This window comes from Acipenser ruthenus, chromosome 1 (genome assembly GCF_902713425.1).
Source record: "Acipenser ruthenus chromosome 1, fAciRut3.2 maternal haplotype, whole genome shotgun sequence".
Classification (NCBI taxonomy): domain Eukaryota; kingdom Metazoa; phylum Chordata; class Actinopteri; order Acipenseriformes; family Acipenseridae; genus Acipenser; species Acipenser ruthenus.
In genome coordinates, this window is record NC_081189.1 from 33327608 (window position 1) to 33352915 (window position 25308).

The 25308-nt window shown below is 36.1% G+C and overlaps 1 protein-coding gene across 1 annotated transcript; it reads left to right on the forward strand.

The window, feature by feature from the left end:
* The first annotated feature begins 2500 nt into the window (after positions 1–2500).
* On the forward strand, positions 2501–25308 carry LOC117408465 (complement C1q tumor necrosis factor-related protein 3-like). Its single transcript, XM_059000166.1, has 6 exons — positions 2501–2791; positions 4300–4411; positions 8801–8955; positions 18348–18477; positions 22224–22323; positions 24472–25308. Exons 1-6 carry the CDS (start codon positions 2501–2503, stop codon positions 24626–24628), a joined length of 945 nt encoding a protein of 314 aa, XP_058856149.1. The 3' UTR covers positions 24629–25308.

The window sequence follows — 25308 nt, forward strand, 5'->3', positions numbered from 1 at the left end:
AGCTGAACAGAACAATAAGCAATACACTTGTCATTGCTTCTCTATTAGTTTCCGTCAATATTTTATTTTCAGTGTACAATCAGTGCTTCAGATAAGCTGCATACTGGGTGTTTTACACATTGAAAAAATATTAATTACGTATGATATTTAAATGGAATGTGTAAATATTCCGCATAGCAATTTTGCTGCACAGCTCGAATTCGTATGTTATCAAGCTTCTTGTACTTTCAGCTTTATACACAAGAGATTTGGGTCCCTCGTAAAAGAGACTTTGGGGTTAAAGATGTTTTATTGCCATTGCTCCTGCTGTCCGTTCTTCAGTCTGCCTGCCGCCACTGGACCCACCCCCTGCGCAGCTGTGTGATCTGATGCTGAACATTTATAAATTCATCTTGACAATTCCTGCCATACCTTTTAAATGTGTCCAGGTACGATGGTATCCGCTAGTCTTGGACTACCTAATTTTACTTTAGGTAAGGTAGTCCAAGATTAGTGCTAATCAGGGTCTGTGAAACCAGTCCAGGTATTTGTATCTGCGGAGCTGTTTTTAAAACAGCTGAGAAGTCTCAGCTTTATTGGTTTAAGCCATATATAAAAGCACTGGAGTCGTGTTGACAGGCAGGTTCAGATGAGACACATGGACCTGAGGGGAGTGGTGAAAAAGGGTTAAAATGCACACTAAGGAGAACCTTTTTTTTAAAAACCCCAGTAAGGTTTGATTTTATTCTTTGTTCTGAACAAAGGCCTGAGAATAAATATACAATTCATGAAGCTCAATTTTCCACTTCCAATCCTGACAAACTACTGAAAGCAGCTGACAATTACAAATATAATACAGCATTCGTTAATGCTTTTTTTTGTTCCATCTATTATCCTTTATTACTTATTTGTTAATATTTCAGTTACAACACTCCCCATTATATGTACTCTCAGTTTGCTGCCATCACATACAGACATACATCTACCTGGCGGAAAAACATTTAGCCATTAGGTCTACTTTTGATATACTACATTCTGTCTTAAAGAAATGGTCAAATGGGATGTAATCTCTTATATCAGGAGGTGGTCCATTTATTAATGCGCAATACATTTTGAGGAAAAGAGCCTCACGCAGCAGGCCAAAAATGCACTGCAAAAACTGAAATGGTTTACATTTGTTCAATGGCATTTTAAAGACAACTGTACTTTCTAACTGTTTATAAATATGTTAGCATATATTATAAACCTGACGGCTTGACACTGCCTCAGCCAATCAGGGTGCAGGATTGCATCTATGTAACTCATAAGTGAATAACGGAACGGTCTGAAAAATAAACACATTGCTATGATGTAATGCATTAGTCTGCGACAACTCTAATTTCAAATATAAAACAGTGATATTTTATTCACGTTACTTTTTAAAACCCACAGTGGTCATTAACATTTATTTACCCGATCATTAGAAAAAAATGAACAAGAACTAGCCAGGGTCTATGAAATCTGCCGTTTAAGCATTTTTTTTCGGTTTATTTGCTGAATAGGGTTTTTGTTTCAGTCATTTCAAGTTCTAGTGAGGATCATTGTCGTGCTTGCTTCATTTTGGATAGCTTGTCACTACAACATGTATCTCACCTACTTATTGCAACATTAATAAAGGCACTGAAAACGAGTTCCACTTATCAACGTTATTAATTTTGATGGCCGCTCAGTTAGTCAGCTACATGGCTAAAAATGGCGTTTATTTAAACCACTATACTGACAATTTGAACAATCTATTTTATTTATATTTTCATTGTCTCTTTTCTTATTCCATCTACACATTGTTTTTAAATGCCCAGCAATAATGTCAACAGTATAAAGATCTTGGCAGGATTGAGCAGGGATCGGATGAATGTGCATTTTGCATCTGTGAGTCTGCTTTGAATTATCCACGCTATACTGCACTTCCAAAAACAAAAGTCTCTTTCACCACCGGATTGTTTATGTGATTGACAAATAGAGGTGAAGAAAGAGAGATTTTTATTTAATGAGGATTGTAACTGAGTATATACAAATATTTCTGTTGTACATTTCATTTTTATTATTTTTTTTTTTTTTTAAACCAAGCACATTACAGACATAAGGCTTTTTTTTTTTTTTTTTTTGGCTTATGACGTATTTAATCGATACCATTTCCCAGAACGGACAGCATATTGTTTTTGAACATCTCAATCAACACTGTGCCAAAGTATGTATTAGTCACTACATTCATTTTTCACAGTTAAGTAAAAACACAGTGAATAAAGATCCTTAACTAATCATGTGTGTTAAAATATGAGGACATATGACACACAGGGTAATCGTTCTGTGAAAACTGATTTCACTGTTGTTACACTAATGTCTTATGGTACAACCAATGCACCCTGAGTCTCCAGGGTACTGGGGCCAAACAGAAGATGAGATATAAAAACATGCAGATGGAAAATACTCAAACTTCCTTAAGAAGACCAAGCAGTGGGGATACAGCTGCTGATGACTGAACATGGCACCAAGGAGATACACTGGTTGGCAGCTGTTGTTTTTCATCTTGTTGCAGTTTTGCTTGAGCCAAGAGGAAACCACGGAGGTGAGCAAGGGATATGCTAGAGCCAAAGCCAAAGTAGTTCAGAGTCGGCAGCAGACTGATGATAATGGTTCCAGGAGGGCGGTTAAAAGAGGGCAGAGTGAGACTTTTAATGGAACAGATGGCATTGGTACTTCTTCAAGTCAAACAGAGGGACAACCAGGGAAAGTTACACAGGTACTAGAACAGCCAACGGGAAACAGAGACCAGGTACTTAGAGCCACTTGCAGATCAAGTCTTAGTTTTATTACCGGAAGATTTTCATCTGACTTATTTGTTTTAAAATGCATGCTTATTATTGTCTGCTTAAAATGGACATAAGTGTTCAAAATGGGTATGGGATCTCAAGCTATTCTTCCACTGATTAAAATAGTTTAATTACTTTTAGAAAATGGCTTGGATAAATTAAGTGCTATGATTGGCTGAACAAGATCACATGACTGTGCGATAATAATTACCGCATGGCTATGACATTGCAGACCAACTTACTTACCTGATCTATTAATGTTACCACGCCTTAATAGTAACAATTATCTAAACATTTCTGTAGGTAAAAATGTCAACATACAACTGAAACAGCATTTAAATCACTCAACAATCTTTTTTTTTTCTTTCATCTCTGTCACTAAGAATTACAGAGAAATTGGCAAATATAGCTCCATTTATATTTAATTAAGTATCTACAAAAGGAAGTGCTTGTTTATTTTAACATTCAAACCATTTCTTTTTCTAGATGTCAATCAGAAATATTGTGTTTAATGCAAAATAATACAAATAAATAAATAAATTAACCTGAAAGCAATATGTACATTTTGTACATTTATATACACACATCATTGGTCGTAAAACAGCTGTGGAATAAAACCAAAACAAATGTTGAACTTTTAAAATCATTGTTTTAACCTAACAAATATACCTGAAACTATTTAATATGCCTGTTGTGTCGGGTCTTATTGCTTATGATTAAGACAAGTCTTCTTATTTTAAACACTCTTGATGAGATATGTTTTTTTCTGTTTCATCGCATATTTTGTTGCAATACATATAATAAAGGACACAGCAATGGTAAAGTAATAGTTTCATGTTTGGTAAACACTGCAGTTATGTAACCCTGTAAAATCTCAGTTAAAGTTGCTTTTTACTGCCAAAAAAGAATGCAGTTGTTTCAATGGTTTAATAAGCTACTGATGAGATGGGGGATGGCTTGTGGGATGCAATGCCCTTGTCATTGAGTGCATTAATAAGGTCTTCACAAATCCGTGTTTGAGGGTTTCTGTTGGAAAGGTCAGTGTGGTCTCTTCATAACAAAAAATGGGTTGACTATCAAGCTTTGAATTTTGGGTCAATAGCATCAACAAAATGTCTCACAAGGGGACGATATACATTCCAACGGGTCCCTGGGCTCACATGGCTGTTGGTATAAAGTATCTAATTTCAACAATTCTTGTCTCCATTCTTGTGGCATTCTGACCCTGGCATATTTAAAATACCAATTACTCGCTAGTATATATGATTTTAAATAAAAAAATGTTCTGACATAGTAGAAAATGTTAAAGTTAATTCCTTCATCAGTGTTGTCTCTTATCTATTCGCCTGTTGTCACCTATCCTAGGTCACTTGTAGGTCTGGACAGCATGTTCAATCCCTGATAATTTTACACATATTATGTAATCATTTGAATTGTCAGTCTTAGATGCACTATGTTTTCTTGTCTAAAGGAATCATATGCTCCACCACACTTACCGGACTGCACACAGTGCTGCAGGGGGGATTTTGGACAGCGTGGATATCTTGGACCACCTGGCCCTCCTGGTCCTATTGGACTGCCAGGTAAATATATTGTTTTATCGCTTAAGGCACTTATAGCAATTCATTTATGCATGCAAAGTTGATGCATGTAAATACTGGACTGCACAATTTAAAAATATAAAAACTGTTTTAAAAAGCCCAGCCCAAAAGAAAATAAAAGCACACATTTGATCTTGTACCCATTCACCAGCAGATGTTCTTAGCACTGCATTTAGGACTGACATGTGACAGGAAATGTGGGCGAGTTTAACTAGAGGAGGTACAGCCAGTGTAATAATACATGGCTGAACATTATTTGTTAAAATATCTTGTACAACAGTGGCACACTATATTGAAACCCCCCGCCCATATTTTTTTTATAAATGCAATATATGTACTCTAATTGCCTGAAAGATATAATAGAAAATATATGAATGGGTGTGTCTAATTTAGTATGGAAGTTATTTTTGTTTTACTAATGGAAAAAGCAATTAATGGCATGAGCCCTTAAAAAAAAACAAAAAAAGAAAAACAGCCTGACATTAAAAAGTGTATGACAGTACTGTATGACAGTCGTCAGCCAAGCCCTTGTTTTTTTCACTATAGTACAATGAAAGCAATTGTGTTACCATGGATATAAGTTTCTATCAAACCTACTCTAAGAAAAAAAAGTTTAAACTTTACTAAAATCCTTAATGAAGTTTATTTAAGAAAGTGAAGCATTTGAATTCAAATGTCTATAAACATTAAGATTAAGAACGTTTACAGTATACAGTAATAATAATAATAATAATAATAATAATAATAATAATAATAATAATAATAATAATAATAAAAACCATTTCACAACTTACTAGCTTAGTATAACCTTACCTTTATAGCCCAATTCCTTCCTCTCAATAAAGCACTAAAATATGTCCCACCACGACACACACCATATTGTGTTAATACAATGTAATTTAAACCAACTACTCCCATAGCCCGCTGAAATGAATATCAGGATGATCCTTGACATTGTATAATCATTATCATTCAAATTATTATTTTTTTTCTTCAGAATTTAAAATATAAATTACTTCAGTGACCTCCCACCCTTGATCACTTCTAATTTATATTTTTTTGGAAACCTGCTACTTACTCTTTAATGCATGGTGGTGTGTACATTGAGAAAAGCTCTAACCAACCTGTGATAAGTAAGTCAAGTTCAGATAAAGAATATTACATGTCAGCCTTCTCAATGTAGCCCAGTAGAAGAATAATCATTCCTTTGATGAGATGCTTTCTATCCTCGGAGAAGAGGCAGACTTAAGAGTGCTAAACCATAAGCTGACATCATTGTAATTAACACCTTGATGACAGATGTATAACAAGCTAGGATGAAGCAATTTAGTTTAAACTACCTACATCCTTCCTCACCTGCTAGTTATGGTGCCTTGGTGTATTCTGCTACCAAAACATGCAATACAATTAATTGTATAGTCATATGTATAAAACCATTGGTCTGAATTTGCACTTGTTTGATGTATCTATTTTTTGCTCCTGCCTGACACTGGTCCTTTTAAAGCCAGCCCACACTCAGTCACTCAAGTCCCGAGTACCTCCTCAACCTGCTGACCCGCTATGTCCCTGCCCGCAAGCTGAGGTCCTCTGGCCTGCTTGTTATCCCCAAGCAAAAGTGCACCACACTTGGAGAATGCTCGTTTAGCTTCATGGCTCCGACTCTCTGGAACTCTTTCCCAGCTTTGGTGTGTGATGCTCCCACCGTCGCTCGCTTTAAATCAGCTCTCAAGACCCACCTGTTCTCTCTTGCTTTCCATGCTCTTTAAGCCTGATATCTGCTATTAGCGGCTGTGTTGTTGCTATTATTTCATGTATTATGGATTGGGTTTTTTCGTTTGTTTTTTCCTGTATAGCATGTATTTATGCATTTCTCTGTATTTAAAGTATTATGGACTCTCTTGTTGTTACTGAATCTTGTAAAGCACTTTGTGATGGTGGTCCACTATGAAAGGCGCTATATAAAATAAAGATTGATTGATTGATTGATTGATACAACATGTGGTGAACAGTAGCAGCAGGTGAGCAAGGTAGCACAGTTGTTGTCTGGAACTATTATTTTTAGGACTTATCAGCCACACATTGGGATGCTAAAGGTGGTAGAGAGGCAAAGGTTGCATGATCTCAGAGCATGAAACTTTTTTCCGAAGGGTGACAATGCTGAAGGTGGAGGGTGAGATGACAAAAACAGGAGGACAGTTTTAAACTGAGCTGTCTGGTACCATTAAACCAAATTCAGTAGTTTCAGGACAAACCCCCTTTACACAGAATATGAGTTTGGACGAGGCAGGAGACCCCCCCCATAGTGATTGTAATTAGGATCAGTTCCTGGCAGAGATGGGGAGGTGGAGGGATGTGAATGAATTAAATGTGAGAGAGGGTGAGTTACTTGGGTATTTATATATTTCAATAGGTTATAATTAGATGACGTAATGCGTGGGGGCCGTCCCTCCTCTCGAACTTCAGTTTTATGAAACCTCATTAAAGATACTGTATCAATATTCACTTCTACTGAACCAACAAAAAAAATAGTAATGAACATTTCTATTGATGGATCTTGCAATGTCCACCATCTATGACTTTACTCCTATTCTTGTAATTACATTGCCTGTTCATAGAAACAAATATAATTCGGTCAAGTTCAACGTGTTGCTACTTTAGCTTTAAGACAGTTTAAAACGTACCTCTCGGTGCAAATGTGTATTAAACAGAGTGATTGTATGTGGATTACATAACACACTGTCTAAATAAAATATCTGTAACGAGACCCAACTGGTAAAGATTTAACCCTAAGTTGTTGTGACACAGATGGGCAGGTGTATTGTTGTTGTGACACAGATGGGCAGGTGTGTTGTGTCACCTATTTTTCCTTGGTTGCATGCTCACAGGAATGGCATAAACAAGATCATATTTAGTTATTTAAAAAACAGGAGTGTTTAGATCTGCCTCCGTTTAGTTTAATTGATTAGACGGCAGTGTCTTTACAGTTGGTAAACAGCTGTTTTCCATGAATCTTTTAGTCAAGTTCCATTACCGGTGTTGTCCAGTGAAAACGAGCCATTTTACTGAGGCACAAGGCACTATCTATTTTCTACTGTGTTGTAATGATAAGGCATGACTTATTATCCCCTGCAAATTGGGATATAGTGGAGACAGTAATAGGTACATCCTTACATAAGTCAGTTCAAACGTATGTCACACTTTGCATTTGTGCATATATCTGGAGAACTAAGTATCCAATTAACCAATTAGCATTATTGAGGATATCAGACTCTGGGTATCTATAGTGGTGTCTCTCCATACATCCATTCATCTGTATGTGACACTTCAGTGTTTTCATATATCTGGAGAACTGCTTATCCAATTGGCAGGACACTTGGTATTAACATGACTTTGTTTAGGTTATTGATTGGCAGATTTGGGGGTTACATTGGGGGGGTCTGTCTGTCTGTACATCCCCCCATCTGTACGTCACACTTACATTTTTACATATATCTGAAGAATCACTCATCAAATTGTTATGAAACTTGGTAACTCTTATTCTATATAAATCTGTACATCCTGTTGATACCATACTAATCATAGTGATAAGATAAGTGCATTAGCAGAAATGGTGAGGTTTTATGTTTTAAATTGCAACTAACTCATACTTCCTAAAACAAACAAACCAAAAAAAAGCATTCCAGTTGTATTGGATTTGGATTGGATGCTAAGAGTTTTGTCACATACAACTAATCTTCAATATGTTCCTTGGTTTAGAATCTCTCATATTGCTGACATTGACTTTCTCCTTTCCTGGTTCTAATAAAAAGATCTACAATAAACATGCCATCATTGTTTAACTTGTAAAGGTCTACCACTTACAGTGAATTAAAAGTGACAAGATAAAATATATCATCAGTGAAAGGATTAATTAAGAAAGTCTTTCTGCATAACTGATATTATTTCAACATACGATATCAAGGAATAAAACTTAATTATCATTTTAGCCTGACAAAATACTGTTCTAAAATGATTTAAATTACAATAAATGTAAAATTAACAAAACAGCTTCCCTACTGGGTATTGTTAGTCACTTTCTCATAAAAGATGCCAATTTCACATGAAAATGTTAATTAACTTAAGTTATTTCCAGCACAAAAGTCGTATGGAAAGACATCATTTGTCAGATACTTCAAATCAGCAGCAAGTAAGTACATTTTTGTTAGGGACGTCAGAAACAGAAAATGATCTGTCTGGGAATAGGATAAAACATGTACTTCTAAGAAATGTAATAATATTTATTTATTCAGAAAGAAGTATTGGAAAACCTGAATTTTATCTATGCTTCACTTAAATGTTTTTTTTTTTACTGATTTTCATGTATTTTTTCAGGAAACTATGGAAACAATGGGAACAATGGAGTACCTGGCCGTGATGGGCCAAAAGGTGAAAATGGAGACAAAGGCGAGATAGGACCCCGAGGAGAGCGTGGAGTTCAAGGTCTAAAAGGAGAAAAAGGATCACATGGAATTCCATCCGAGCTTCAGGTAGATGTATATATCAGCATTGTATTACCATGATCTGACATCCATAACAACATGATTTCCCTCCCCAAAGCAACCTGACCTATTTAGAGTACTACCCAAGGTTTTAACATTAATTTGTTACCTCTTACTAGCATTAGCAGCATTATCACTGGCACCCCTTTTTGTGTTGAAGATATTTTGGTTCTTTGCAAGTCAGAATACACATATTTTTCAAATACAACAATTTATAACTAAATAAATAAATGAATAACTAAATAAATGGTTTCTTCCTGGTATCTATTGCAATCACTTTTTATTCTGCAGTTTATCTTTTTTTGTCCAGGTAAGCACACATCTACCATATAAGAGTCACTGATTTCCTATTGGAAATCCTAGCAATGACCAGACCAATCCTGGGAAGAGCTGGTAATTTGCTGTTATTTTAACTGGTCATGCAGAATCAAGAGATTTTATGCTGGTTATGTTTTGGTAAATAAAAAATATATGTAAGGTATAAATAGTGTTCCAGAGTTTGTGGTTCATTCTGAATTTTATCAAAAAATTACAGGATTGTTTTTTACCTGGACATCGGTTTTTACTGATTTGTACCCAATTTTTGTCTATTATTCAATATCTTCCCAGTAGTATTTTCTAGGAAATACACAATATTTTGATTAAAATGCTGTTTTATTTTGACTCCGACATTGTAATAAGCAGCTGTATCCTAGGATACAGCAGACATACCTTCTGTAGATACTATTTCCGTCAGCACAGCGATTGCCCAAACGTTCGCAACGTACAAGCTAACTTGGGAAAACGTGGCTTCGACTTGCTCAGATTCTGCTCAACAGACTGTTACATCGGGAGGGCATTTTGACAAATATTTTTTAAAGCTCTGCACCTGACAAATGGGGTCTCAGTGTTAAAAAACTGGAGACTTGAATACTGGTTGCCAGTTGAACTTCTTGCACTGGCATAAAATTCCCTCAGAATGTTGTTGAGGTTCTGGACTTATTTCCTTAAAATGAATGCCCATATTTTTTTCTTCAAATACATTCTTCAAAGACAATATTTTTGTCTTTAAATACATTAACAGCCCACGTTGTAGTCCTTTTTAGTATTTTTTCATCTTTTGTTTTCTTCCATTTCATTTAGCTGTGCCTCATGTAATCTTATGTGTCTACTGTTGACAGGTTCTGTAGCACAATGTTTTTCTCTTTTTTTTCATGTGGATTACTGTCTTCACTAGGAAAGCTGGTGCTGTATCAGTTCTCTGGAGTTTCATCCCCAAATATATTACATAAAATGGGTGGAATGTCACTCATTTTGTGGCAGTGGTTTAATAGTTAATAAATAAAATGGCACTTTATCATAGAATTGTTATAATGCTGTGCATGATTTATACAGTGTGACTGATTTATACATACTGATTTATACAGTGTGAAGTGGCTCATTAGTATTCAAGCCCTGCGTATACGCTATATATACGCACAGTCATGTGATGCTGTTTAACCAATCAGTGGTTGTTATTTTTCCAAGCTGTTTTATAAATATATTTATGAAATGGGTATTTTAAATACTCTATCCTGATTGGTCAAAACAGGGGTTGATATTACAGCATATCACCATGGGTTGGTACTTCTTTTCAAAAAGAGGCAAATCATTGTTAGATTACCATACACCACTGGAATTTATCACAATAAACATGATTGTCGAGATTCATGTAAATGTTGATCTTTTGGGAAACCGAAGTGTACGTGAGATATTGAATGAGTCTGAATCAGACACCAATGATTAATTAAAGTAGTGAAAAAAGTAAAAGTATTCAAATCAATTCAAAACTCGCCATTCTGATCACTCTCAGCTCCTTCTCCCTGAACTACAGCATTTTCAAAATAAATAGTAATAAAAAAGGATGATAAAAAAGCACTCTCATACTGTTGCAGGTCTTGTGAGGAAGGGTCTGCGTGATTTAAAGGCAGACTCATTTGTGCTGTCATAATGAAAATAGGCAGTAATATTTTACTTTAAAATGCAATGAACAAACCACAAGAACAAATTACAAGTATAACAAATCAAATACAGAACAAATGCACTTTAAAAAAAAGAATACTGCTGGAACTGTCTTTTGTTCAGTATAGAAAAGGCGATATGGAACAGCACTGGCTACAGCAATCTAGGAATCTAGTCAAATGAAGTCAGCACAAAAACAAGAGCATTCCCAAAGTCACTTGTGAGCCGCTGTAACACTCAAAACCTTTGGACAAACCCGGATTGATGTTCAACTGGATGAGCAGAAGTGTAGGGATACAATACATCACAATGAGCAAGTAAGAAACAATCATGAGGTTCTTAAACACTTGATTGATTCTGTTGTTTACCTTGGCAAACAAGAACCGGCATTCAAGGGGCACAAAGGCACCAATTCCTCAAATACAGGTAATTATGTGGAATTACTTTCTTTGATTTCTGACTATGACAGCATCTTGAGCAATCACTTGTCAATAGCCACAGTATTCTCGGGTACCTCTAACAAGATTCAGAACGAATAAAAGCAGAACTACAGAAAGCCAAGTATGTAGCTGTAATTGTAGACTAAACTTCCGACAATGGAAACGCAGCTCAGCTGTCTTGTGTTTTCAGGTATGTGACTGACAGTGACCCGAAAGAACGGTTGTTCTGTGAAAATGTGTTACATTTACTAAAATAATAATAATAAATGCTTTTAAAATGACCAAATTCCAATTGAGCTTTTTTTTATTTTTTTAGATTATATAAGACAGACGCTATAAGATTGTTACCTTTATTAAACATGTGCATGGATGAATCTACCAATTAATCTACAGATTAATCAATTAATGCCCATAAATTAACCGATTTAAATCGAGTGACAGCCCTAATATATATAAAATGCAAGAAAAAAAATGACATTTTAACCAAAACCCAAGATTCAACATTCCTATATTAACAGCATTACTGGCTCCACAGAGGAGGCAAGTCTCCATTATAAACTCCTATCTACTATTAACCACAGTACTAGCAATAGCAGATCACATGATCTGAGCACCGGTTTTAATTGCAGGATTCCAGAGAGTTTTTTTCATCAGAGGAGACAAGCCTTCGTTATAAACCCCTATCTCTATAACCACAGTACTGGCAATGACAGATGATGTAGATTAGAGCTCTGGTTTTAATTGGAGGAGCAGCTCATACCCTCCCGCCCCCTGCTGAAGCACTGCTGCGTGCTCGATTAAGAGTGAAGTGTTGAATAATGGAAATTGCATAATTTGGTTTTTCGTATTCAATTTTCTGAAGGCGATTTTTAAAAGTGACGGGGAAAAACGAAATCAATCATAACGGTAGGACAAATTTAAAAACTTGACAATTCTGCTAATTGGAAAAACCTTTTAGCGTATGCCAGACAAAGTAAAGTAAGATATACTGTATTTAGGGCTTCTGATTTTCTTCACATTTCTACATTTCTAATGGAGACTTAGCTTGCGAAATTTAAAACAAGATTACAATCCAGAATGGTGGCTTGGTAGCAGGATTTAAAGGTGTATTACATACAGTTACGATACGGAAGATTTTAAGCAGAATTGTGGCAAAATGTAAATTTTTTTTTTTAAAAAAGCCTAAACACAGAAACCCAAGAAGAATGTGCCCGTGACCATAGGGATTTCGTTGTGGAAGACAGCAAAGTAAGAAGGTACAATTTAAGTATGCAAGTACTGTCGAGTTAATATACATATTTTGACAGGAAAAAAAACAAACAAAACACTCAAGCATTTTGGAAAGTAACTGAAAACACTAATTTCATACAGTATATCAAAAACGAAAGCCCCGTAAAAAACGATTTACATAAAACTCGAAAATAGCTAAAAAAAAAAAAAAAAGCACCAAAAAATACAATTAATAAAAACAGAAAAACAGAAGCCCTAGATATAGCTTCAAAGTTTCATATTATGATACCACTTTCTCTGGGAACAAATTGAGTTGGTGCTGTTTTTTTTCTCTGTTCATGTTTGCCAACTGGCCCCATAATTCCGGGACACTAAGACAAATCAGGTTTTTTTTTTTTTTTTTTAATTTGCCTCTAAAACACAAATCAGTTGATTTTAAATCAACAAGATTTCCATTACACAAGAGTAGATGTTAAAACTTCATGCTGATTTGAACTCGGCTCTCGCCAAGATAAGCACCAACTAAGACGTAGCTTTACAGTAAACTAATGTGATCCATCTGTGTCTTCATCCATTTGCGTTTCCTTCCATATGATGATGTAGATATCCTTCTGCCTGGTGTTGATGGCTGAAGTGTAATGCTGGCTCCAGGGATCATCTTATTTGCCTTCCTAGCGCATCAGCACACACAACGGCTGCGATGCTGGCTCCGCGGATCAACCACAGTGCGGTCTCCCCATCGCATCAGCATGACAACTGTCTGGATTGAGCTAAGTAGAGTACATCTCTGGTGTCTTCAAGGGGGCACCTTCCATCCTCGATGTTTTGTCGACTAGCCCACGAAACCTCAAGAGGGCTAGACGGTGATTCTGGCATCGCAGCATCACCCCCCTCTGTCCCCCACTCAACTCAGCCCAGCTTACTTACCCATACATTAGCGTTTCTTTCTTTCTATTGTACTTGAGATCCCCAACCAGAATCTTTCCATCTCAACCACAGCCAGTTGCTGCTCCTCTCTGCTGCTTCAGATAAGTTCTTCACTGTGCGAAACAGCTCTTGGCCACTGAATCCGACGTCTCTGAGAAACCAGGTTGTAAAGTGTGCCACAAATCCTCGACAACCCACCGCCACTGGGTAAACCCTGACTCTCCATCCTCGCTGTTCCGCTTCAGTGGCTAGTTGAGCATACCGCAGTTTCTTCTTCTCATGCGCCTCATCTGCAGCATCCTCCTATGGCACTGTTAACTCTACCAGATGAACAAGGTGTGCTGATCCAGACCACAAGACAATATCTGGTCGAAGGTTAGTGGTGGCAATCTCCAGTGGAAAAATAAGCCATTGACCAACATCTGCCAGCATTTTCTAGCAGCATCCAGTTGTCCTGGGCGAGGCTTGGTTTTAACACCTTTTCTTGGTGGTTCTGATGATGGGAGAACATCATATGTTGACCTGATGAGGAAACTGATCCTGCTCTGTTCCATTGACCATAGGTCTTGCCAGCCAATCTTCTGTGTCCACACTCTCCCATCTCATCCAGTCTCCCTGCTTGGCCTGGGAAACGGCCTTTATCCACCTCATCCTCTCCTCCTGCTTTTGCACCTCGTTGACTACCAGCTTCCTCCGTTGAGCTGGGGCTGTCTTGTGCCATGTAGGAGGAGCTGAAGTGAGACCAAGAACTCCTCTTCCATGCTGAACTTGCCCCATGATATCACCAATTCGACGGGCAGCCTTTGCATCTTCCACAGCTTTCTTTGCCGCCCACTATCGTCCAGTTTTCAACACAGGTGCTGCCGCCCTTATGCATTTGTCGCATGACTCTACTAATGTAATTTCCAGTCAGACCTTGGTGCACTTAAACTCCTCGGTTAGAGCGGAGACTGGTAGCTGCAGTATTCCTTTACAATAAAGTCCCACTCTGCTGAGACAGCGTGGAACTCCCAACCATTTCCTGAAGTATGTACTGATTAAAGCTTCCAGCTTCTCTACTGTTGTCAAAGAAACCTTGTACACAGTCAGTGGCCACAGCAGCCTCGGCAGTAAACTGAAAGCACCAAAGTTTTAGTTTGCCTGGTAAAGCGCTGCTGTCTATGCTCTTCAACCCTTCCGCTGCTTGTTGTCTAACTTCTCCCACACGAACAAGTAAAGTGAGCGTGAATTGCCTGAGCAGCTTCAATAAATGTGTTGAATTCTTTAGTTGCCGTGGCGATTCTATCCAGAAATATCATAACGTACACTTGTAGATCTCTTGATCTACCCCTCCTATGCACTTCCCTGATCTATGCACCACGTTACTGGATCCTTAGCTAATCCTTGCACTATTGCACTACTATTATGTAATTGTAGATATAATCTCTTGTAATCCTAACTTGTTGCATCATATTTCATATTGTATTTTAGTAGTATTCTTTGTACTTTCTGTAAACTATAATGTATTTAAATATTAATCTTGCATTGTAACCCTAGTACTGTTTTCACCATACAACAGACATTGTTTCCAGGCTTCCAAAAGCCAGGATTATTCAATTCTACTGTACCTACATCAATGTTTGTAATTCTAATGGAAACAACCAAAATTGATGGTTTGTAGATAGTTTACAGAATGATCAGGTGCTCATTGCAAACAAAAAAATGGCCCCAGCTCACTTACAATTGATTTTCCTCTTCATAAAATCAGTTCCAGAAGTAATCTGATCTAATTAGAAATGGTGTGTAATGCACCAGACAGGTAAAAAGCACAGGGAGATTTAATCCAAAGTGACATCTAGAGGCAGGTGAAAAATATGAAAGGGCATCAAGGAAATTGTGAAAATGTCAAAACAAATGTCATTTATTAATTATTTAGGCTGACTCTGATTAATCTTGAAAGGAGCTTTGTGTACAAAGAAACTTCAGAGAAGGGCTGTGTTTCACCAGAGCAGCATTATATGGGTCAATAGAGACGGGTACCATAGACATGGAAGTAATGGCAAGGGTAGCATACAGTACCACAGTTTACATAGGCCTTCAATCATCACAGTTCTAGAAAGTGCAGCCTAATTAATTTGAGACAGGAATTGCTACAGTTTACGAAACTAGATACACTTTCTATTGGTTGTTTCACAAAAGTTTTGAAAAAACAGTTGATAGGATTAACCACAGGGTTTTATTATATCACTGTTGCAAGTAACTAAGTACCAAGTAACAAAGCAAACAACAACAAAGAGAACTTAGAGAACTTAAAGAGTGTTAGTAATAAATAAATGCACACATCAATCATAGTTTTGTTATTTAGTACTGTTTCAATGATTATATAATGATAGCAGTATCCTGATTAAAAGTTAATAAAAAGGGCCACTTTTCTAAAAACACAATGGTACTATTACCAATTAAACAGTGTCCTATATGGGGAAAAAAGCCATAGCAAAAATGATGCTGGGGAATACCCAAGTCGTGGCACAGTTTACTGGTCTGCTATGTGGAGTGGATTTTTTTCTAGGCTTCTAGAGGTTTAAATCTTTGAAATATGAAAACACATATTATTTCTGCTCAATCCTGATAGCCTGTTCATGCTTATCCAGTCATCACTCTGGAATTGTATGCCAGTTTCTTTAGTTCACAACATAACCAGTGATATTCCCACAGATAATTACACTTTAACCCCCCTCCCCGACCCCCTACATACAGTACTCAACAAAGCTCAAGGACCGATGACTCAAGCATGAACTGAATAGTCAACATCATACACTCATTCAAATATGTTCTCAATTGCCTTGGTGCAGATGTGGCATTTCTTTTATAGGTATTTTGTTTTGCTTATACTGACTCAGGCAGGGGCGAAATTACAGGCCCCTGCAGAGGATTATTGCAGAGGATATTTTTAACTTTAGGTAGATAGATTAAAGGGTACATCAGCACTACATGAAAGATAAAACATAAACTATCCCACCTTGCTGTTCCGAATGTATTTGTTCATTGTATAATAATCAGTATGCACCTAGACATCTGCATAATGCCACACTGCTATGTCCAGAAGAGATGCTCGAGAACAGTGATTTTGGACATAGCAGTGTGGCATTATGCAGATGTTTGGGCACATACAGATTATTATACAATGAATAAATACATTCGGAACAGCAAGGTGGGATCATTTATGTTTTATCTTTCATGTAGTGCTGATGTACCCTTTAAGTTTACAATTAGGCATACTTAAAATTCAAAAGGTAGAGCACAGCACACAGTCACGATAAAGAATCAAGAATCGCAGTTAACATATTTATTGACTGGTGAAATTCAATTCAAAGCTGCTGCAGTATGTCCACTGTTTTGTCATTTCAAATCTTTCACAAAACAAACATTAAACTTTAAAGATGCAGTGTCCTGTCCAGTACAAAACCACACCATGAAAAAACATATTTGTAGGTGACAAATGCTAAAATAAAAGTCGCTACATTTAAAATATAGACACGTGACATTTTCTGTCCACTAAAATAAAGGGCTTTATGTAATCTCTGCAAGTAAGAAATTGCAGTGTCCAGTGTGAAAACACAACACGAAATAATAAATGAACAGCCAATGTAGCATTATAGCATTAAAATGTTGAATACAAAAAAATGCTGCCTCAGTTACAAGCTCTTGCAGTATCTAAAAAAAAAAAAAAACAATCAAAAATATGGATTGCACAGAGCAACTACAGCACTTCTAGGCAGTTTTCATGCGAGCTGCGATATTTCCCTTCAGGCATTGTTTGGTTATTAAAACCCGGAAATTAATGCTAAAAGTTGGGGTGGGGCGATCGTTCAAACTGGTGTGTTGACTTGGTAGAATCTGGTATATCTATGAACACTAACACTAATATATGAAATATACTTGTTGCTCCAATAATGATTATAATTGCATTCATTTTTCTCTGTATCAGAACCCATCAGTGCATGTAGAGTAGTCCTAGCTGTTGTGACCTCCTGCTGGTCTACAGTAATAAGTATGAAGAAGGTGGGGCCGTCAGAGTTGAAAGGTCACTGCATCACGTGATTTCTTTGGAATCAAGTCTCAAGAACAGGCAACTAGCACAGTAGTAGTTTTTGTTTTTATTTATTTGTATAATTTTGATTTTAAAAAAATAAATAAATAAAATTATAGCACTTGGGAAATGACTTTTCCATAAATGGTGATTTTAAAAACTGAGAAGATTATTAATGTGTTTTTCCTTTGTAATTCTCTTTCTTTTGAGAAATTAAGGAGCTGCCATACAGTAGATCTCTTCAGAAGGTGCTTGTTTGTGTATTTTGTGGTCCCGACAGTAAAGCAAGAACTGATTTACAAATAAGTCATTCCAGTTCTGGACTGTGGTGTATGAAAATCAGTCATATGTGAAATTGAAAGCGCCATAGAATACCGGTCAGCTGTAAACAACACAAAAAGGTTGAGGACAGTTTAATAACCTGGCCTTTTGAACGTGCCCTGTCTTTAATATTCTTTATCTAACCTTTAAAGCTGTCTGTATAGGCTCAAGGAACATCATTGTTCTGAATTTCATTTTAGTGATTTACTCTGTGACTGAAGAAAGTCCCTTCAGCTTTGTATGCTTAGTTATTTTAACTTTGTTTTAAGTTCAACATGACTATAAACCAGTGGCATGGCATGTAGGGAAGATGCATGCATTAAAAAGTAGTCAAAAAATCTTTGTGGGGATTCAACTGCTGTAGTGATGGTGAACTGTCTTCATTTTGTAAATTACTTTTTTTCTTTCCTTAGATTGCATTTATGGCATCCTTGGCCACTCACTTTACCAATGAAAACAGTGGAATCATTTTTAGCAGTGTGGAAACTAATATTGGAAACTTTTTTGATGTTATGACTGGAAGATTCCATGCACCTGTAACAGGTAAGTGTAACAGTTGTAGACACTATTTTTGTTTGTGGTTAAGTTGGGAGGGTTAAAACAACACTTTATTGTAGTGGTGCAACAATTAATCAATGCATTGATTATTGATCATCTGTCTTAAATTTCCCAAGCTTCGATTACATATTGGTGAATCGATGCATCAAATTAGAACCCAGTGTGAAGTCTCCTGTTGCCGGTTTGCATTAAAACATTGGGTGCGCTTCGTTTACTGATATTATGGTAGATAAACAACGACAGCGCGTTGCTAGGATACACACTTTAGGCCTCTACATTTGCGTTGGATATACCACGTGTAAAATGAGTTCAGTTGCTTCACTGGTGAGTTTGTGCATTTGTTTGCACTAAAAAGTGACAAGAACACAACATATGTTATGCGTAAGAATGCCAATATTAAGTCTACCGATTTACCACCTTTTGTTTCAAAGCATATTGTATTTGGATTATATGGTAATATTATATAAAAAAAGCTACATTTAGTACGGTAGTTAAATTAGTCAGGATTTGTGAGATTAATTAAAATGTTTTGCTTTGGACATAACATGTTAACAGTAATGAACAACCATAGTTCAGATAGAAATGACTTCTGTTAAAATACAGTATTTTTTTATTACTATTACAATGTTAAAGGGATATCTGATGCGGACGCACGCTTATTCTTTTCAGTTGTTAAACTCAAGTCCTTTGTATTTCTTTTTTTATAATCGGAAGTGTTCTAACTTGAATGTAAGTTGTGCCTTTTTGTTTAACTATTATGCACAACAGTGTTTTTAGTTATTGGATCTAATGCTAAAAAAGCAAATGTTTGTTCTTTATTTTGAAAAATAAAACGTCAATGCATCGATTATCATTAATAAATGCCTATACGATAATCGAATAAGAAATTAGGTTGCCGACTGCATCACTAATTTATCATAATGGTCATTTTTTTTTGTCTGCATAAACAGGTAAATACTGTGTTATTTTGCACTGAGGGCCATAAAACTTCTCTGCCCCACTGTGTGCAAATGATAGGTACTGTGGTTGTGCTGTTTACGAAATAGGTAACCTTTCCATATAACTGGGTCGCAATATGTATCAAACAGATGAGACTCAGTAGTTAAATGAAAATTAAGCTGTTCTGTGGTTGTTGAGTGAGGGGGTTGAATCAGATTATATTACTTACTGTTCTGATATAGGGGGGAACCTATTTTCTCCTCCTTTCCCTCCAAGAAACCTACTGTATTTCTGCTCTAATCTTAGCACCCATAAAACCATTTAAATTCTGGGGACTGGCATTCATCTGTTTCATAACGGCTCCCCAAAGAAGTTGCTGCTAACTTATATATCATTTGTTATTTTAAAATAAGATTGGGAATGTTATGGACTGTTTCAATACATCTTCCTCCGTTCAAGCACATTACAGCTCAAATTTGTGTTGAACAGGAGGCCAGCTCACTAGAAATAACAAAAATTTCTAAGGTAAATACAACAATCTAAAATTGTTTTTATCTCTTTAAATCTCTAGTTTGATTAAGAGCTATTAGTTTTGAGTAAAGGTATACTTTTAGCTCAATTTAAGTAATAGCTTTCTTCAAATCGATGAGATTCTTTTATACAGCAAAAGCTCTGAAAGCAACAATGCCAGATGTAACCCATGTCAGCTTTCTTCCTACAGAAAGCAAAGCCCTCTTTGTTGCACTGTAAATGCTAGCTTTGTCTAATATGCAGCAACAATACAGGATGTTTCTAATTTCACTTTTATCAGAAACTAATCATAATTGGCAATGACAGAAAGGCAGTACAGTGCTTAGGGGGTCAGCAAGAGATGTCACAATTCAGTAAACCATTATTGGTGCAGACTGATGTTACAGAAAAATAACATGATGGAAATGTCATTAAGAAATGTCATTTTAATCAATACAAAAAGACAAACCTATTTTGAGTGGGAAAGCAAGACCACAACACAACAAGGTTAAAGAACTGTGACAAATTTAATTTAGGAGTAAAATAAAAATGTCAAACAATTACAGTACAACCACAGAAAATGTGATTTACAGCATTATGTTTACCTAACTAAATTTAACAAGAAGATTGCAGGCACAACAGGTAGGAGAATTGTCCCAGCAGCTAAAAATCCAAGATTAACAGCCAAAGACTTAAAGAAAGATTTAGAAGCATTAGGCATAATAGTGTGCGAAAGAACTGTACAAAGGCACCTGAACACAGAAGAGTCGTATGCATGTAGACCTCTGCAAACCACTTTTAAAGAAAATTCATAAAACAAACTGTCTAAAATTTGCCAAGAAAAATAAACAGGAATCAAGCATTCAACAAAATGTTCTGGTCCAATGAGACTAAAATAGAACTCCCCAAAAATGGACCACAGAAAAAAAGGGAATGCCTTCAATGAAGACCTTGTACCTACATTTAAACATGGAGGTGGTTTGATCATGCGGGTGTTTCAGAACATTCATGTGATTTGAAGATCAAATTAAAGCAGCCATGTATCAAAACATTCTAAACAGTACACTGATACCATCTACTAATAGGCCGATCGGCACAGTTTATCTTCCAATAGGATAACAACTCAAAGCATACGGCTTAATCAGCTCTGGAATATAACTGCTTTGGACTGATCTGAAAAAAGCTGAAGCCAAGCATTTTGTATTCAATCTATCTGAGCTGAAGGAAATATTCAAGACACAATGGTCCCAGATTTCAGCAACAAGATGCAACGTACTGGTTAAGCATTATCATAAACGTCTGAAATCAGGTAGTGGGATACTTGTCACATGTACAGTACTTACTAAATTTCACTCACAATCAAGTTAGCCTCAGTGAGTATTGAGTAAAATGTAAGGCAGTAAAATAATTGACAAACCCCTTACTGTATTTAGGAAACAGAAGGTCAAAATTAAATGGAGGAACAGAGAATTAAAGATAGTAGTCAAAGTAGCATACTAGAATTGACTGAACATCCTGAAAAGACCAGTTTTTATTTAATTAATAAAACTTTGTCAATAATACAAATAATTTTGAAAACAAGAAATGTATAAGGAAGTTCATCTTTACGGTTTCGCTTTTATGTTATTAGGCACTGGACTTTTGTCCCTGGAAACAACTTGAATTCATGAAATGCCGTTTGCTCAGCAGCTCCCCAAGACTTGAAATTTTTACTAATGAAATTTTTACTAATTTTTACTAAAATTTTTTTAATGCATGCATTTTACTCAGATTTTATGTTTTAGTGCTTAAGTCATGAAGAGGATTAATACTTGCTCGTACAATTGTTGTTTACTGATTGTTATTAGGCATTGTATTGATTTTAGATTTGCTAAAGATGTGGTCTGCAGCAGTGTTAACACTTGAATTTACAGATGAATATAAATTGAATGTAGCCTTCATTGCATGAAATCATACCCTGGGCACACCTCTCTGGATATAATGTGAAGTGATGATGGACCCTGGCTCCAGCATACACCAGATGCCAACTTTGGCGGTACTATTGTAAACAGAGAGTCAAAATCATCTGAACGTGCTACTGGAAAAATGATGCACTGCACAAAGATAATAACACAGATAAACCATACTGCCATATCAACCATGTCCACAGGTTTAACCTTTTAAAATAAAAAATAAAATAAAAAAAAGCATTAAGAAAAAAATAAATAAGAAGGTTAAATGTTGTTAATACATTGTATATACTCTATAACTTGTAGTTTTCTATTTTTAAAATGTTTTTTTAGGTGCTTATTTTTTCACCTTCAGTATGATGAAGCATGAAGATGTTGATCAAGTGCATGTTTACTTAATGCACAATGGGAACACAGTTATCACAATGTACAGGTAAGTGGAACGGCAGTTACATATACAGTACACTGATGCTGTAGGTAGGAGTCATAGTGTGAAATGGGTCAAGGATGTTGAGTGATTCACAAATGGGAGTTGTCCGAGCATATAAATGATCTAAGCGGTTGACACAGTTTCATGAATGGGTGCTGACTCTTTAAATAAAGAACTTAATTAAACAAAGATAAATCCATGGGTTACAAGTCATTACTTGTGCTGTTGCTTGTTGCTCTTTGTTCTTTCATTCATTGAGCATTAGGGTTGCATATAAAATTGATATGCATGTGCGCAACATGAAATCGTGGTAGGGTTGGTTAAAATGTAATGAGACTGGAGTGAGTCTGCACTCCCAGGGTTTTCAGTCATATTTATGTTGGGCAAATCTGATGGCTAATTGATATTCACCAATATATTGAGCTGTACATTTTTTTTTCCAACAAATAATGCAAACACAGTTGGTGGTTTGGCAGTCAAACTTACATTTTAGTCTGTAGTTAAATTCAGTGGTTGTGCTTTTGATGGCTGTGGTAATATTGACCTGGGAGCAGGTCACACAATAAAGCCGGAGGCTGGTTCTCATTCCAGTTTTCTCACTTTGTTTCATTCTTTTGATCAGAGTTGTGTGAGAATGTTTTCCTGCTGTAGTTTTAGGCCCTTGCTAGAGCAAACTATGGCTCCTACATTTGTTCCAATGTGTGTTTGCAAAAATATAGTAATAACATTTTGAAAGCATTGCAGTGCTTATCAGCGATACTTTTAATATATTAATAAAGCATACCTTGTGTTATAAAAATGAGTGTGTTGTTACAGAACTACCTTTCCCATCATCCTCCTGCTCACTTGTACATCCATCTCAGTTACATATGTGAGCAAGAGGATGATGGGAAATGTAGTTCTGAGAGGTCCATGCGGGTACATGTGAAGCCATCTTGAGGCAGGGAATGCAATATAAAAGTTTAAAAATTGTTTTAAAACGATACACACACCTTACATAAAACAGTTGTAGCAACACATGGGAAAATGTAACACAATAAAATAAAAGGTCCTTATGTACCCTTTAACATCATCAATAAAATAGAGCCATCCTGACACAGTGAGTTAAAGAAAGAAAAATGCCAAAACGTAAGTGTATTTATTATTATTATTAATAATAATAATAATAATAATAATAATAATAATAATAATAATAATAAACAACTCAATAAAAAGTAACAATATGTATATAACACAATATGGCAAGTTAAACTAATTAGCCACAAGTGATACACCCAGGAGTATACTGAAATTAACTAGCTGCTTAAAAAAAAAGAAGAAAAAAAAGATAATACTAAGAGTGAGAGGATGGCTATTTAAATAACGATTAAATAGCCTATGTTTAAATGGTTTAATTAGTCTCAATCACTGACTCATTTTAGCTGAAGTGTGTAATGTTGAATAAAATACACTTGAGATTTTTTTTTTAAATGCCTCAGCAGGTCTAGATTAATTATGAATACCTGTACAGGAGTAATATTCAAGACATGCACAAAATTATTTAACAGAATGGTGAAGCATCTCATCAGAACGGAAAACACAAAATTGCTCGGCGACTTGTGTCTGATTCAGGTTTTTCTCAAGAGCTTCAACAATTTACAACATTTTGTCCAAAAGAAACAGCGGCGTGTTTCATCATTTGTTTACATGCCATTTTGTAGCGATGAGGTGCACTCGAGGAAATCAGAATACAAAACAAGGCAATGATATGACGGCAGTTCTGGAAAGATTGAATAAACCAATCAGTGTGCCTCAAAGTCACATTTGAAAAGATTGATAAACCATTTGAATTTAAGTTTGATGATGATGAGTTCTCAGATTACAAAACAGTACTGTATCAGTTGTGAACGAATCGCTAGCGGTTTCGTTTTTTGTTTCGTTTGATAAAAAATAAAAATATCTGTGCAACTTTTTTTCGTGTGCAGCTATACATTTAATGCCAATGAAAAGGGGTTTTAAATAAAATATGCATTATTTATGTACTGTATGTATAATTCAGTGGAAATGTGGTAGAAAAACCTGATAACCCACAAACATTTCAGTTTTGAATTCAGTTGGTAAAACAAAGCAAAGATATGTTATTGAAAGAAAATGTTTTCCTCTATTTTACAGCTACGAGGCCAAAGGCAAACATGACACAGCAGGAAACAGTGCCGTGCTGAAGCTAGTGAAGGACGACGAGGTTTGGGTGAGAATGGGAACAGGGGCACTTCATGGAGACCACCAGCGCTTCTGTACCTTCTCTGGCTTCCTGCTCTTTGAGAACTAACCATACAGCAAACTGACCATACCGTTAGAGTAGTGTGCTGAAGAGCCCATACAGTTAGTGTAGTGTTCTGAAAAGCCCATTCAGTTATGACCTATTGACCCAGAAGACCATATTCACAAAACCTGTTTTTCTAGAGAAGTTTTTCGACATAACTTTAAACACTAATACAATGTAAGTACATTTATTTTTTCACTGTGTGTTGGTTATACCAATATATCTTTTTTCAAGGTCATGAGTTTGTTTTTTTTTGTTTTTTTTAATACAAGTCTTGCAAGGTTCTAAAATTCACTTGTAAGTCCTTAAATTCCTTCTCCCCTTCAGCGCCATGCAACGGGCAGCGGTGTCATGTTCCTGGGGGGTGTTCGGTCAGTTCCACTTCCCCATCTTTTTATCCCCAAGACCCACATTTGTTGGCATGGGGCTCCAGGTGGTGGTGGACCGAAGGCTCCAAAGGTTTTGGAACCGATACCAAAGTTACTTCGCTTCTATCAATTGTCTTCCAGTTGGGCTTGTTTGCAACTTTTATTTAGTCTTAGATCCAAGCTTCCAATTCAGTTTAATTCTCAACATGGTTTAATTGGCAAGCATACAACTTATAATTTGTGTCACATTCTCTATTTGTGTTTCATTTTCAGATTCACTAAAACTTTTAATCCTAACTTTTTATCCCAGTGCTTTTT

Bases quoted from the DNA above. Each gene is read 5' to 3' on its own strand.
- LOC117408465 (XM_059000166.1), top strand. From the start codon at position 2,501: ATGGCACCAAGGAGATACACTGGTTGGCAGCTGTTGTTTTTCATCTTG. The intron at 2,792-4,299 runs GTACTTAGAGCC...TCTTGTCTAAAG, and splicing joins CAACGGGAAACAGAGACCAG to GAATCATATGCTCCACCACA. The intron at 4,412-8,800 runs GTAAATATATTG...GTATTTTTTCAG, and splicing joins TGGTCCTATTGGACTGCCAG to GAAACTATGGAAACAATGGG.